This window comes from Sturnus vulgaris, chromosome 2 (genome assembly GCF_052056855.1).
Source record: "Sturnus vulgaris isolate bStuVul1 chromosome 2, bStuVul1.hap1, whole genome shotgun sequence".
NCBI classification, from domain to species: Eukaryota; Metazoa; Chordata; class Aves; order Passeriformes; family Sturnidae; genus Sturnus; species Sturnus vulgaris.
In genome coordinates this window covers 41,006,566-41,021,023 of record NC_142244.1, presented here as the reverse complement: position 1 = coordinate 41,021,023, position 14,458 = coordinate 41,006,566, and the positions used below count along the sequence as shown (strand labels likewise).

General features: G+C 41.7%; 1 protein-coding gene across 1 annotated transcript in view; it reads left to right on the top strand.

Annotated features, from left to right (window-relative positions):
• Positions 1–14,458, top strand: part of LOC148224734 (uncharacterized) — a 38,948-nt gene that overhangs the window by 541 nt on the left and 23,949 nt on the right. Inside the window, exon 2 of the mRNA XM_088159279.1 lies at positions 9,768–9,793. Coding sequence (XP_088015405.1) covers positions 9,768–9,793 — 26 coding nt within the window. The remainder of the gene's footprint in view (positions 1–9,767; positions 9,794–14,458) is intronic.

Below are 14,458 nucleotides of genomic sequence, written 5' to 3'. Positions count from 1 at the left end.
TGTGTTATCACAAGTAATTTAACCACTGCTGAAGTGTAGAAGTTTTCAATAATGTAAGGAGAAGGAAGAAAAAAGTAGTTCATGTCTATGGAGCTGTTTACCTGTATTTGCTTCATTAGCACAGTATCTGAGATCTTAAGTTACAGAGACATATTTTTCCTCATAATATGCCTGCAATATAGAGGAGCTGTATTTGCATTTCATGGACAGTAGGAATGGAGAAACGTTAGTGGTTTGAAATTTGCTAGTACTTCTGGGTGTCAAACAAAGGTGTCTGTATGCTTTCAAATGAGATCCAAGATGTCTCAAAACAAACAGACAGCTTCAAACCAAGAAAATGCCTATATGATCTTTCTGAAAATATTAGTTAAGGTCAGTATCCAGAACTTCTTGCCTCTAAAGAAGAGGAATAAACTTTGATAAAATGCCTAGTGCAAAGCTGGCATAATGTTATTTACTTTTATGGAGGCTTTCCAGCTTAGCAGAGAAACAGATAACCAGCCTGCTGGTGAAAAAGATTTGGTCCTCAGAAGCATGAGGAAAAGAAATTACTATGTTTATAAAGAATAAATCTTGCCAGTTTTTTTTCATAGAATGTCTAAGACAGTCATTGAAAGCAAAGCAGTTGATCTAGTTTATTATGCTATTGGATTAAAACACATCATTTCCTTAAGCAGTGAGCAGGAACTGCAGTGGTTGAAAATCTCACATTCAGAAAGAATTCAGATGAGCCTGAATACAAGCTCTCCTGGGACTGAAAATGAAATTAAGAACATATAAGGTTAGCACTAAGGGTAATATTTTTGGCAGACTGAGGTGGCAAACGAGGGATCTTTGTAATTACTGTTGTCAAGTAGTTTCTTCAGTAATGATGCAGAAGAAAAAGAAGATTGTGTGTTAATGCAGTTGAATGCCCTACACTGAGAGGAGTCAGGCAAAGACAGAGATGTTGGGGGTGGGAGTAGAGCAGAAGGAAAACTAAGGACATATTTTGGAGGAGGAGGAAAGGAAGAAAAAGTAACACTGGAAATAAAAACTACTGAATGTTAAAGATCCATTGTGAGGTGGTTTGGGTCCCTGACATCCAAATCCAACTGCTAAAATATAATGAAAACATTAAAAATGGTGCTAGAGAGACTAAAAGAGCAAATATTTGGCTTAAATTTGCTATCTGCACAGGTCATCTGCCAGTCTGGAGAAGCTCTTGATTATTCTTGAGGCATAAAGTAGCAAGTTTTGGTGTTTTGGGAAAATCTTTTGGGAAAATAAGGATGTAGGAATACTGGAGTTTCTCTGCAATTTATAGGTGAGAAGTATCCAGTAAAAATCCAGGGATTAACAGGAGGTATCTCAAAAGGAGAACTCTAGTGAAGATGTGTAATGATATGATGTAAAACTTTTAAAAGGCTGTTCAAAATCCACAGATAATTTTATAGTCTGAACATTTTTAAAAAAAATAGTCTCAAATCAAATTATAACTGAAGTATCTAGTAAATTGTGAATCTTTTCCATTTGCTCTCAATGTTTGGGAGGGGGTTTTGGACAGATCTTAATAAAATTAATGTTTACATAAGGGAATTTTAAATATGAGCTCTTACCTGAATGTATTCTGACCTGTCATCTCTGAATGTGTTAGTGGTCTGTGATCTGAATACAGGAAAAAAGAAACAGGGTGCTATGACTTGTATCAGTCACTTCAAGTTCCTGAGAAGGAATACAAAATGTCCACTCCCAAAACTGCAGAGAGCCTTCTGGAGGGATAAAATATTTTACTGGAAATGAGGGCACAGTCTGGAAGAGTAAATACATTTGATCCTTTTTCAATCTTCTCATGAATAATTTGAAAAAAGAAGAGAGTGAAATACAAGACATAACCCAGCATGGTTGCCTGAGCCCTACTCTTCTGTATGTGAACAGAACAACACAGGAGTAGTATTTTTTCTGCTGTTGCATCTAGAATCAGGGTTAGGGTTAGAAGAATACTACACCAATTAGAAGATGGGGGATCTTTGGTGGGCAATGATGACCTGTGTGGCCGATCTCAGGTTTAGTTATTTTCTCTGTCTTTGGGCAGTAATAGTGTATTGTGTTTGCATTGCAAGGTTTTGGTAGTGGGGATGCAAAGGTGGCATCTCTGAGAAGCTGCCAGAAGCTTCCCCCATGTCTGACATGAGCCAATGCCAGCTGCTTCCACGACAGACCTGCCACTGGCCAAGGCCAAGCCCATCAGTGATGTGGCAGTGACTCTGGGATAACACAGATAACAGGAGGAAAGAAACTGCTGGGGAACAGCAGCCAAAGGAGAGAAGTGAGAATATGGGACAGGAACAGCCCTGCAGACCCCAAGGTCAGTGCAGAAGGAGGGGCAGGAGGTGCTCCAGGCACCAGAGCTGAGATTCCCCTGAAGCCCCTGGTGCAGCCCATGGTGAGGCAGCTGTGCCCCTGCAGCCCATGGAGGAGCATGGTGGAGCAGAGATCCACCTGCAGCTCCTGGAGCATCCCATTCCAGAGCAGGGGGATGCCCAGAGGAGGCTGTGACCCTGTGGGAAGCCCACACTGGAGCAGGCTGCTGGCAGGACCTGTGTCCCATGGAGCCAGAAGCCCACACTCGAGCAATGTTTCTTGGCAGGGCCTGTGATCCCACTGGGGTCCCACACTGGAGCAGCCTGTTCCTGAAGAACTGCACCCTGTGGAAGGGACTCACACTGGAGCAGTTAATGAAATCCTATGGGAGGGACTTCAGGCTGGAGCAGGGAAGAGTGTGAGGAGTCGAGTCCTGCCTGTGAGGAGGAAGGAGCTGCAGGGACAGTGTGTGATGAACTGACTACAGCCACCATTCCCTGCAGAGAAATCACCAGTGAAGTAGAGCCCAAGAAGAGAGAAGTGAGTGGAACATATGTTTTAATTTTGTTCTTATTTCTCATTATCCCACTCTGATTTGATTTGTAATAAATTAAACTATTTTTCCCAAGGCAAGCCTGTTTTGCCCATGATGGTAACTGGTGATCTGTCTTTGCCCTTATCTCAGCCCATGTTTTGTTTTGTTTTAATTTGTTTTGCTTTGTTTGTTGTTGTTGTTGTTTTTTCTTTTCTTTTGCTATATTTTGTCTCCCCTGGCTATCTGAGGAGGGGAGTGATAGAGCAGCTTTTGTGGCACCTGGCATGCAGTCAGGGCAAGGCCCTGGCATACATGCACACAATTCCCCTGTCTGCCCTCTACCGTTTTGCAAAAGTACAAGGTTCTCCTAAAAACCCACAAGGGCTGTTATAAGCATTCCTTCTTTCTTTTTGCTGATTTAAAAAATTTCTTCCTTTTTCTTTATTTTTTTTCTTGACCCTTAAAATTCGATGTTTATCACTGTCAGAATTTTCTCTCTTAGTTTCAAGGCATCCTCAAATTCTTCAAGAAAAGGACAATTGTTTAGAGAGATGTTTTAGAAAGGGCTCCTTATTTTCTAGCTTTACATGGAACTGATTCTTATACCACTTTCTGATGCAGGTGGGAACCTGGTTACACTGCCTTTATGTAGTGAAGTGCCCCTTAAAGTCTTTCTGAAATAACACAGATTTGGATACTCCCATCCTACTGGACCTAAATACAGCTCTTTAATAAATGTAGCTATAGATAGATCTTGGAATAATGGCTAGTTATTAAAAACAAAACAAAGCAAAACAAACAACAAAAAAAATAAAATTAAAAAAAAAAGAAAAAGCTACATTAGATGCATACAACACCTTCCATGAGCATTGCTGGAATGAGTTTGGACTACTCTAAACCTCGTTCTAATGGTTTCTCAGCAAAACTGCCCTTTTGCAATGGTGTGCAAATGTTTTGTGTGCTTCCTAGTCTTTTCTGACATCCTTTCTTGAGGAATTACTTTCAGTGGACTGCCTTCTTGTTCAGATGTTGTAGAGGTGTAATTTCTCATTAGCTAAGAAAAAGTAATTCTTTATTACCTGGAGGCTTGTGGCCAAGTAATATTGTTTATTTTAACTACAAAAATTAATCATTTCCTGTCCTTCCTCTTTAGATCCCTTCTAGCTGGATTCTTTTGGTCTGTCTCAAGTGTGATACTCACTGTAGCCGGGAAAACAAGAAGCTGATCAGACCCACTCCTTCCAGTCCTGCCTACACCTTTCTGCTCACTGACACCTTTTTATTGCAAAGGTATTTGTGTGTAAAATATCTTTAGTGTTATCCTGCATGAAATACTGTGTACTTGGGTATTAACACCTCAGCAAATCTCTCCAGGCCCGTCAGAAGGCGTGGAGAAGTACAATGAGACGTGTGGTGCATTCAAGGGGCAGTTTGTGGTGTTTTCAAGGGGCACCTGAGGAGTCACAATCTTGAGTCTAAATTGAGAGCAACTTCCTCAAGGGCAGCATGTGTTCCAGTGACAGAGCAAAGCTTTCATATGTGGCCCAAAGCACACCCTGGGATGTGGCACTTTGAGACAACCCTAGAGGCAGTGGGAGCAGAGTAAGAGCAGAGAAAAACTCAAAGAAATAGCTCACTTGGCAGCAGGTCAGGGAGTTGGAGTGACCTGGTCATACTGAGCTCTGTAGGGTAAGTGAAGGGAATGAATGAAGGGCACAAGTTATCAGCTGGAGAATGTAAAGGGTTTGTGAGTAAAAATTTCCCCATTAAACTCCTTCCAATATTTGTACAAAGGATTTTGATGTCCTTTAGGTTGCAGCAGTGAAATGGTAAAGTGCTCTGCCGTGGAATTACTGTGCTGAGCACTATTTCAGGAGGGGAATTCAGGAGGGGAAACAAGATGTGGAAACTTGGTCCTGGTCTCATGATGGAAGCACCCAGCCTGGGACTTCCCTCAGCACTGCTCTTGGAGGACCATCCTGGTGCAAAGGGAAGTGGGCCTGGGGTGCCCTGCCTGTTTTAGATACCTGAATTGCAACATAGGCACGGGTTATGTACCCCAAAGCTGTATCACACTGAGAAAATGGGACAATTTGGGGATTTTTTTTCCCTTAGATATGCCACATGACTGTTTTGTGCCCCACAAAAGGGAAAAAGTGAAAAAATTCATGAATGATTATAAATTTTTCCAGCATGTCACCTCATTTCGTATATTGACTCAGACTGGATGCAAGGAAAGGTTTCAGTAAGGAATAGTGGGAGAGTTAATACGAAGGAGCCCTGAGAGCCCAGATCACTGCCCTCTCTATTGGGAACAGCCCTTTAGACACCAGGAAGTGGCAGAGATATTGGCAGCACAAAGGGGAAACAAACTGCACATGAAAACTAGAATGTGCCTCTAAGTCATGTCACTTTTTATGTCTAGGTTAAGCCCTTAATTTTGGCTTCTGTGACACAATATTAAATGTATTTTTTTGTCTGACTTTGACATGAGTATCTTTGTTTCCCAATCTCTGCTTATGGAATAAAAGGTCTCTCTAGGCAGAGGAAATGGAACATGTCATCCTGAAAAAAGCAGTCAGAGTGACACATACAGTATTTCTTGTTATAAACGTGCATAAAAATCCAATGTGACAGTCTGTCCTGTGTAATATAATAAGGAGAGATTGTTCCAGAGCATTCCTTAGTCCTGTATCAAAGAGTAATCTTGATAATATGATAGCAGTCATTGGAACAAAAAAAGAAACATGACTAAAATTAACTACAATTTTAACAGATAAACCACGTCTTCACTAAAAGTTTGTCATCCTGTTCTCAAGAAAACTTGTGGTTTTCTTGTGTTCACTTATTTTCAGCCTAAGATAATTGTGCTGTGCCCTGCTAATAGCAAAAGTTTGGCTCCAGTTGTGCAACTGTGCATTAATTGCCTGCAAATCAGAATTAGATGGGAAGATGCCAATGAGTTTCCTTCTTGAAAAAAAAAGTAATGAGAGTCACTTTCTTTCCCCCAAAATTACTGTCATTCAATTTGACTGAAATATTCCCTCCTCCACCATGCATTATGCCCAACCAAGCAGGAGTTAATAGCATTCCATTGATATAGCAAATTACTTTTTACTGGGGATGACACAGCATGCTTAAAAAATTTTGCCCCCACTTTCATTTTTTCCTATTCTTCCAATGTGATTCACCCTCCTACACCTTTCTTTCCATTGCCTCATGAGTAATTTCTCTTTATCTGCATCAAGCAAATGTAATGCTGTATAAAAGCTGGAAACAGCTGCTTTTGTACTGTAGTTACTATTAATAAGTCTCTGGTGTTAACAGTTCTCTGATCAACGCATCCTGATTTTTCCCTTGTGAAATCTAACATTCAATTTGTAAAAAAATGGAAAAAGATACAGCTCAGACATTTATACTTTCTCATAACTTGAGCAGGATCTTAGATATGCCCTTTCCTTTAGCCCATCATTAGTAAAAGTAGATTGCATGTGCCCACCCTTTTCAAGTTAAACATCATTCCTGCTCTTAAGTGATATTGGTGCCCATGTAGTAGAAGCAGTGTGAGAAAACCTACCAGCTGACACAGCATGTATGTTGTCAGCTTTCTCCACAGTTCAGGACATGAAAGAGATGTTCCATGGAACAAGGAGGTGCAGCAGACTGGGATGGTCACAAGGAAAAGACATTTGAGATGTGTTCAATGAAGGCTGGCAATGTGGTAGCTGTAGCAAAGGAAATGGAAGCCTCTCATGGACTATTTTAACTTCATTTAATGACAGACATGCAAAAATAAATCAGTGGTCTCCCTTTGTTGTCAATGCTGTCAAAGCAAACCATGAAACCCATGGGTAAGACCACCTATGGAGGTGATCATTTCTCTCCCTTCAGGGTAGAAAACTGTGGGAATATGCACAAAGTTAGACAAAAGGAATTCCACTTTGCACTGTACTAAAGTGAGAAACATCAGTGGGAATTTCTAGACCCTCAGTCCTGACAGAGAGTAGACAGTTTATATAAATGTTCTACCTTTGCTCGACTAACTGGATGAATCTGTGTGCTTCAGCAGCTCTCAGGGGAGCACTATCCCCCTGAAGTTTCTCTTTTAACCAATGCTGATGGGAGACAGGGAAAGCTGGGAAGTATATGAAGCTCACACTGCAAAGCATTTTATGCAATAGCCAAATGCTTAGAGTGTTACATATGTACATGCTTTGGACTGAAGGCCTTCATGATGAGTTGGAAAGGAACATTTAATTACTCTATATAAAAATGAATAATTAAGGGCATTTGAATTTGTGATTCCAAGACTTTTGTCCTGAGATAATGATGTGGAAGGACAGTCAAATCAAAAGAGAAAGTCAACAGTTGCTATGCCCTTGTACCAAGCCATTCCCTCCCTGCATACCCTCCAGAAGTCTTCCACCACTTATTTATTTGGCAAGCAAGGGAGGTAAACAGGTGCTGCATGCATTTTTTAGGCTGTTTTCACTGACTTGAAGATGACTATCTTCAAAAACAGCTCCATGTTTCCTCTCTGGAATAGGAGACTAGTCCAGTGGGACATTGCAGGCATGGGAGGGAAGAGTAGCTCCAGCATGCTTCTAATTCAGCACATGGTCCTTTGCAGCACATGGGAAATGGATATGCTGCTCCAAGAAAACCTTGGAAGCAATCATGAAGTTGGATGGGAAAATATTTCTACCTTATTATTGAATGTAAAAACAACAGGAGGATTGCAAATGTCATAAGATTGGGTTATTAGGGAGGACTAAACTTCTTCATGAGCCTTAGATTTTTTTCTGATTCAGACTCAGATGATTTATTGAAACAACTTCAGAAAGATCAAAGGTCCACCAAGTAACTGAAGATGTGGAGGGGCCATCTGCTGCTGAAAGTTCCAGATACTCCTTCCAAAGTACAGCAGCAGGGGTTGCAAGCAAAAATCCTTTTATTTATTGTTCTGGAAAGTTTTCAGAAGAAGCCAGGTTGTGGCTGCCAGACTGAATAAGGGATGCATGAAATCACCCCTATGCTGCAATGTTACTTCTGCTACATATAAAGTCATAGAACTGTTAATGTTGGAAGAGACCTTAAATACCATCTAGTTCCAACCCACTGCCATGGACAGGGACACCTTCCACGGGTTGCTCCAAGCCCTGTCCAACTTGGCCTTGAGCAATTCCAGAGATGGAGCATTCACAGCTTCTCTGGGCAACCTGTTCCTCTGCCACACTGCCCTCCTGGTAAAGAATTTCTTCCTCACATCTAATCTAATCTAATCTAATCTAATCTAATCTAATCTAATCTAATCTAATCTAACCCTGCCATCTTTCAGTTAAAAGCCATTCCCCCTTGTGCCATCACTACACACCCTTGTAAAAAAGTCCCTCTCCAGCTTTGCTGTAGGACCCTTTAGGTACTGGCTGGAAGGTTCCTGGAATGCCTACCCAGAGCTTTCTCATCTCCAGGCTGAACAGCTCCAATTCTCTCAGCCTGTCTTCACATTAGTGCAAAGGAAAGAGCTAAAGGGCTGGTTAGAGGGAGCTGAGCTGGCACTGAGTGAGCTCCTGTATCTTCATGGAAAAACCCAGTGTACGCATTTCTCCCAGAAGCAGAAGAACTCTGCTGTCTTGTTCACACACCTTCCTGAAATTAGCTTAGGGGTCTTCTACAGTGTAGGATGTGGAGAGCTCCCCAGCATCTTTATGTCCCAGTCCCTAGCTTTAATCTGCCAGGAACAGTCTTGTCCTGCATTATATACTGCATACTGAAACCTAAGCATTGCTTTTAACCCTGCTGGAGATGAAACATATTTCCAAATTTTACAGTCTTGCAGCTGGTTTGAAAGCATAGATAAGAGGTAAGCAACAATTAACATGCCAGATGGACTTGTTATAATACTAGTTGTATTTAAGGCTGATATGCATGATTCTGAAGATTGAAAAGCAATTTTTCAGGCTGCTTCTTCAGTTGAATTCCTGTTCCTTATGCAAGATAGAGACTAAACAAGGTGGGCGTGATTTCTAAGAGCTTTGAGTGACTGAGTTGAGCTCTATTACGAAAAATAATTGAGGAAAGTGTGCACATGAGTAAGGAAATGAAAGTTAAGTGATGGAAGTGATACAGGATACTAATTTATTATCCCTTAAGTGTGTGTAGTCTTCAGAAAGATTTTTGCATTTATATGAAAATAGTCTGAATGTAATTTTTTTCTTTTGTTTGTGCATTAATGTATTACACTGTTTAGAAAAACAACATGTATTAACACATTTAAATAGATGTTTTGCAGAAGAAGCAGAATGGAACTTATTTTCTCTTCTGAAGTTTTTGGACAGTATAAGTGTAAGAAGTGTATTGAAGAGATGGATTGTTGATAGAAAAAGTAAATAATTACATTACATAAAAGCATAAAAAGGAAAAACAGAATACAGGCAAAGAAGATAAGACTGAAAAATAGAGAGGAAAACAGGGAAATATGATGAGGAGGTGAAGAGAAATGAGAAAAAACAGAAGTTCAGGAAAAATATAAGTTGTGGAAACTAGCAGTGTAGTTTGTACTATTGTAGGGAGTATAACAAGGAGGATATGTCTTCCAGCAGAATGGCTTGTGGCTTGACTCCAGGACACTGCTTATTTCAAGGGTGACATACAGTGTGTACTTTAAGGATTGAAGTCTCCAAAACTGGTTAACCTCACCAGAATGCATTTTTGTCCTCTCAGCCAGAACCCTCTAAGCCAGTGCAAAGACTGAGTGGAACACATTTGCCCCCATCTGGCTGGTCACAGGACACTGCCTCTGTATGCCATAGACAGGAACATTGCTGGAGCAATGCATCTCGAGCTAGAGCAGATGATCAAATAGGCTCAAGGAATCATGATATGAAAGACATCTGGCTGGAAATCTAAATACAGGTAAGGTGAACTTCATCACCCTGACTTCAGCAGGCCCTGGCATGGCTTGAAGGAAAAGCTGTGTGTGACATTTTGTTAAAGCATTGTGAGTCACCACTGCCTTCTGCTAAGACTAGTGTAAATGAGCTACTATTGCATATAATCAAACCACAATTAAGCCTTTGGGGAGCATGCATCTCTAAACAAATGATGAACGGCTTACATTCTCTCCTCTCATATGCCCAAGTATGAGCATAGAAATCAATTTCTGTAATAGAATTTTTAATGGAAATGCACTTTTTCAGTCAAAATGGCTTTTTCATTAAGTGCAAAGCTCTGTTTCACTGACTTGTCTTAAGAGGACCACTGGCATTTCATAGGAGACTTTGGGTAACATTTAAGAGAGACAGAGTCCCCACTGGCAAATGTTGAGGGAGAGGGAGTTTCTTTCTTTCATTTCTGCTTTTCTGTAATTCTTTAGTGAGATCAAGTTGTTGGCTTCTTTTCTTTGTTCTTTCTTGTAAATCTGGAGATAGATCTGCTGAGGGCAGATGGACCTCTGACAACAGTAGGTTCCAAAGCTCCTTGACCACTTCCAAAGAATGTCAGCAAGCCAGAGGCTGCAGGCAGACTCCCCCAGCTGGTCCATGCTGACTGTGAAGCTGGTATTGTGGGCAGGCCTGTGTTACTAAAAACTCTTGACTTGCTAGGATGATAAACTGATGTGTGGATGAGAACACGGGGTTGCTAGCTCCAGCACAGCACAGGGCTAGCTCTGCTTTGCTGTGTGTTTTCATGGCTCTGTGTGCCTGCTGACTTGCAACTTTCCTGGGTTAGCTATCCATATCACTTTGGTTTTTAGAGGGCAGACAAAACCCTTAGGCATAACTTGAGGCAGCCATCAAACTGTGTCCAGAGTCTCTGTCAAACCGTGTTGGGTGGGCACTGCATTTTGCATCTGAAGTTATATTAATATTTTATCACCTCACTTCAAACAAAGAAACCACAGATAGGTAGTGAAGACTGTTGAAGACAAACTAAAAAGTCTGGGTAAGGAGTACTGTACTGTGAAAAAACAAGAGGTATTTTCACCTCGTCTTCAGCAGCTCATGTCTGTCAACAGCTGCTGGATGCTGGCAAAGTGGCATCAGTGAGGGGATCTGCAGTGATCAGAGTTTTAGGAACAGGGGGCAATTAGCAAACCTTTAAAAAACACCTTCTCATGCAATCAGTAGTGTTAATGTTAATGGTCACTGATTTTTGAATAGCCAGCTGAAGGTGTGCTACTGCTATTTGCAGTTTCCTCCTAAGACTGAATTTAAAATGTGGCTGAAACCAGAGTTGTGCCCCAGTATCCATTGCTAAATTCAACAGGAACTGACAAACCTGGATAATTCTGGGAGCCAGGCTGTGCTCAAGCACAGATGGGAAGCAATGTTCTTACCTAGAGAACAGAGAAGATTTAAAGCAAAATCAGTCTATGCTACCCTAAAATGGAAGTGGTATAGCCCATGCTCTCCTACCTTGAATAGCTCCCTACCCTGGCAGAAAAGTAGCTTTGAAACCTCTATGACCTGCAGAGACTGATCTGCAGTGTTTCCAAACCACTGAGCATCTCTGGCACTGGGCTGAATTTACAGAGCTGAAGGAGGTACAATGCAGAGAAGAAAAATGTGCTTGCAATACACTTACACCCTGAACATTAGGTTTCTTGAATGTGTCAATGTATTTCAGGGAGACTGAATGTGTCCTGTCTCCAGATCTAAGCAATTACCAGACTTTTAATTATGGATAGTAAACCATTGCCTCCCTTTCAGGAAGGTGAGGGTAGCATTTGCATTATCAACTTTTTATGTAATATCTTAGTGAGTAAAACATAACCAGATATGAGGGATTTTTACTTAATAACACCTGGTCCTGGCAAACCCCATTTTATAATGGATAAACTATTCCCTGGAGGGTGGAAGAAGGAAAAAGAAATAGGAATGAAAATCATGTTGGCTTAGCTCTGGTATTTGAACCAAATTACTTTTTTTTAAAATTAATCTGCCCAATTTCCTCATTAGAGTGTCCCAGATTTTCAAACAACATTGGTTTTGTCCCAAAACTTATTTCACATTTATTTACAAGTATCACATTAATGCATTAAGGAACTGTTTCATTTTGTGCTCACATGGTGAAAAAATAACAGATTTGTAATTCCCTCTGCAGTCCTTTATAATGAGAAATACTTCAGGAACAGGCAATTTTAAAGAATTTAATTGCTTCTCCCTCTAGCAAAAAGTCTGCAATCACTGATGCAAGGGCCCTCCTTTACTGTTAATGAACAGTCAGCAGTGCAAGCTTCTCTAGGCATTGTAGAGGCCATTGACTCATGTCAAATATTTTGGTACTCTTACCTACCTATTGAGAGAGGAGCAGCCTCCAGAAACAACCACTGTCTCCATTCCTGAAACTCTGAATTTCTCCAAATCAGTTTTGTCCCATTAGTCCCTTGTAGTGGGTTTGCCTGGGAAGCTTTTGGTAGCAGGAGATCTACAGGAGTGGCTTCTGTGAGAAGCTGCTGGAAGCTTCCCCCACATGAAACAGAGCCAAGAGAGGCCACTGCTGGCCAAGGCCAAGCCCAACAGCAACAGTGGAAGTGCCTCTGGGATACTGTGTTCAATAAGAGGGGAAAATATATATTGTGCAGAAGTAATTGTGGTTAGAGACAGAAAGAGTCAAAAACAGCCAAAGGAGAGGAGTGAGAATATGGGACAGGAACAGCCCTGCATACCCCCAAGGTCAGTGCAGAAGGAGGGACAGGAGGTGCTCCAGGCACCAGAGCTGAGATTCCCCTGCAGCCCCTGGTGCAGCCCATGGTGAGGCAGCTGTGCCCCTGCAGCCCATGGAGGAGCATGGTGGAGCAGAGATCCACCTGCAGCTCCTGGAGCATCCCATTCCAGAGCAGGGGGATGCCCAGAGGAGTCTGTGACCCTGTGGGAAGCCCACACTGGAGCAGGCTGCTGGAAGGACCTGTGGAACTTTGGAGAGAGGAGCCCACACTGGAGTAGGCTTGCTGGCAGGGCTTGTGATCCCATGGGGAACCCACACTGGAGCAGCCTGTTCCTGAAGTATTGCACCCCATGAAGGGACCCACAGTACAGCAGTTCAGAGAACTGCAGCCAATGGGAAAAACTCATGTTGGGGAAGTTTGTGGAGGACTGTCATCCATGGGAGGGACCCACACTGGAGCAGGGGAAGGACTTCTCCCCCTGAGGAGAAAGCAGTGGCAGAAACAACTTGTGATGAACTGACCACAGCCTTCACTTGAAATCCCCCTACACCACTGTCAGGGAGGAGGTAGAGAATAGCGGTAAAAGTAAAGCATGGGAAGGAGGAAGGGATGGGGGAAAGATGTTTGCAAGATTTGTTTGTCTGTCCTTATCTCAGCCCATGAACCTTTCACTCTCTTTTCTCTCCCCTGTCCAGTTGAGGAGGGCAGTGACAGAGTGGCTTTGGTGGGGACCTGGTGTCCAGTCAGGGTCAACTCACCACACTCCTCTTCACCAGGAGAAACTCCCTCTCCCATAGGAGATGACATTGCAATCTGCCAGCCAGATGCTGGGGCTAGTTTTAAATTGCATGAGAATGTGAAACAGAAGAGATCCTCCTGTTGGAGTGGAACAAGAATTACCAGCCTAAATGTGCTCTGCAACAGGGAGGCAGTACTTTTTCTTTGATTTTAGATTGGGTTACTTTATGCTGCTTCTTAAAGGGACGAGGGAAAGAAAAACTTAAAGAAAATTATCACAGAATTTATTTTGCTCATTTCAGCTGAGTCATGCTGAGAATGACACTAGACATAAATCAATCATCCCCTGAGATGTCAAAAAATACATTAAAAAAATTCCTTCCCAGCCTTCCTCATACAGCTCTGACATAGACCCATGCTGGCAATATTCGCAAATAAGGATTTTTTTAGAGGGAAGGTTATAAGAATCCGTGTGTTTTCTTTACCAAAAACAGGTGCTGGATACTTTCTTGTATTATCAACCTTTCTGAGTTACCAAGAATTCCCTGAATTAGGTTTGCAGACTTTTTTCTTCAGCTCTTTCAATTCTGTAGCCCAGTGGAATAGGGTGCCTCACTGTTTTAAATTATCTTGCACTGTACTCCTACCTTTTTATGAAATTTACATCCCTCTGAGCAGTGTTCAGTTGCCAACCTGTTGTCTCCTTTCTCTGTCCCAATTAATTTAGAGGCGATCAATTTAATCCTTGAATAGTTTGAACAGATGCTTGCCTCCCTCCAGCTCCTGTCCATATTTCTCTGAAAGATTTTCTGTTGGTGATACATGCTGTGTGCCAGACCACGTGGCACATTCAGGGGTAGCATTCTGGAAGAATGGAAGTTCATGTATTGGAAGAAGAATTTGTGACAGCATTTCAGATAGCAAATAAGAGTTGTCTTCATTTATGCAAACTTAAGCCAGAGTTAAATTCAACCTTTCCCATAGGATCCACACAGGACTTGTACAAAACCAATGCAATAGGATTCATTTTGCTTAAATATTTTTGTTTACAGAATGGCTTTTCACACATCTTGCTACATATTTGTGTGGCTGAATCATTGAGGAGAGAGGAAAGGAGCCAAGACAGTTTTTTTCCTTGAGTCATTAAAAAAAACCTGAGGCATTTCATCAAG